General features: G+C 48.1%; 1 protein-coding gene across 1 annotated transcript; it reads right to left on the bottom strand.

Moving 5' to 3' along the window:
- Positions 1-687: 687 nt before the first annotated feature.
- Positions 688-1,540, bottom strand: LOC112080247 (glypican-1-like; the record flags this gene model as incomplete). The annotated part of the gene is made up of 4 exons (XM_024145985.1): positions 1,456-1,540; positions 1,213-1,343; positions 955-1,095; positions 688-818 (listed from the first exon to the last, which is right to left on the bottom strand). Coding segments are annotated over exons 1-4 (461 nt in total), but the record flags the coding sequence as incomplete, so codon positions are not given.
- Positions 1,541-1,546: the final 6 nt, after the last annotated feature.

Raw genomic sequence — 1,546 nt, 5'->3', positions numbered from 1 at the left:
GTCAGTTTGGTGGAAATACACCACTGGTGAGAAAATGCGCAGATTTTCTTTATGTGGATTTTAGAATATTCGCATGAAAATCTGTTGCCAATTGGATGTAAATCTAGCTACACACATTTATGCACACAAACTCACGCACACTCACACGTTTATATCAGCGTCCAATGCTGCTTGAAAAACTATCACAAACACGCCCATGAACGCACAAGTACATACACACATATTTCAGAATCAACAGCCCACTATAAATCAAATTGCCCAATCGCAATCCAATAAGGGAGGAGTTGTGGCACTGCAGAAAGGGAGGTAAACTGCTCAATAATCAATTTAGTTTAATAGCATGAAAGGGGGTCAGGGGAAGGGGAGGCCATTTCAGACTGAAATACAGAGGGTCTTGGGGGATTCACTCTAACCAGAGAGAGTGTTATATGACTAATAGGCAGTGCTGTGTCTCTGTGCACTGTCTGCTGCTGTGTGAATGGTTAGCATGTTCATCCTGATTCTAAAGTGCATATCAGGGTTACCTGAGCAATTCACATCCAACACAGTACAGATGTGCTCGGACAGGTGAGGAGGAATAGTATACTATGGTTAGAGGATGATATTCTACATATTACTGTTGATAATGTGTCATTAACAGTCTGTCGCTGCCAGACAGCTAAAATACTGGACAGGTGCTTCTCATACCTGGCCTTGGTCATGCCATTCCAGCACTTGTCACCAGCTGCTCCTGCTGCCACTTTACTATTGCACAGAGCAGCTGGCAGCTGGACCCAGTACTGCTGCATCTCCCTCAGCTTACTGGACACATCAGATATCTAGGAGAGATAAGACATAGTTCGAATACTCAGCACACACACAAACAGACACAGACACAGACACAGACACAGACACACACACACACACACACACAAAGACAGAGAGGACGTCCTGCAATTCTAATGACACACACACCTGCATCTCCAGTGGAACCCCTACGGTGGGGCTGGGTTTGTACTCCATTGCGGTGCTGGCAGGGTTCACTCTCTTCTTTCTCTCCTCAGACCCTGAGCTCTGTGTGTCTGCCACCCTGGGGGTCCCACAGGCCTGGAACACCTACCACCAAACACACAATGAAACCCACACCTTTAGACACGCATCTAAGACTGAAGAGAATGGGCCATGAGTGGGAGTGAGAAGGTTTAGTCAGGGTTTGGTGCTGGTTGAACTGACCTTGCTGGTGAAGACCTCTGTGTTCTCCTGCATGTAGAGGATGGCCTCTGAGATGCGGATGGGGAGGGAGTAGATTACCACGTCCACACTGGGGTCAGCACTGAAACTAGACGCCACCTGCAGCATGGTGTCTGGACAATAGAGACAGGGAAGAGAATCAAGGAAAAGACTGTGAGAGTGTGTGCTTATTTGTGTGTGTTGTGTGTGTGCGGGCATGTGTGAGTGCACGTGTGTTTCTCTCACCGATGAGGTTCTGCCACTCGGTGTCCAGGTCGGCCTGGTTGGCAAGGCAGCCCTTCATGACGTTTCTGCAGTAGTTGGCACAGGGCTTGAC

The sequence above is a fragment of the Salvelinus sp. IW2-2015 genome, unplaced genomic scaffold (genome assembly GCF_002910315.2).
Source record: "Salvelinus sp. IW2-2015 unplaced genomic scaffold, ASM291031v2 Un_scaffold13728, whole genome shotgun sequence".
NCBI lineage: Eukaryota > Metazoa > Chordata > Actinopteri > Salmoniformes > Salmonidae > Salvelinus > Salvelinus sp. IW2-2015.
This window is presented reverse-complemented; position numbering and strand designations above follow the sequence as displayed.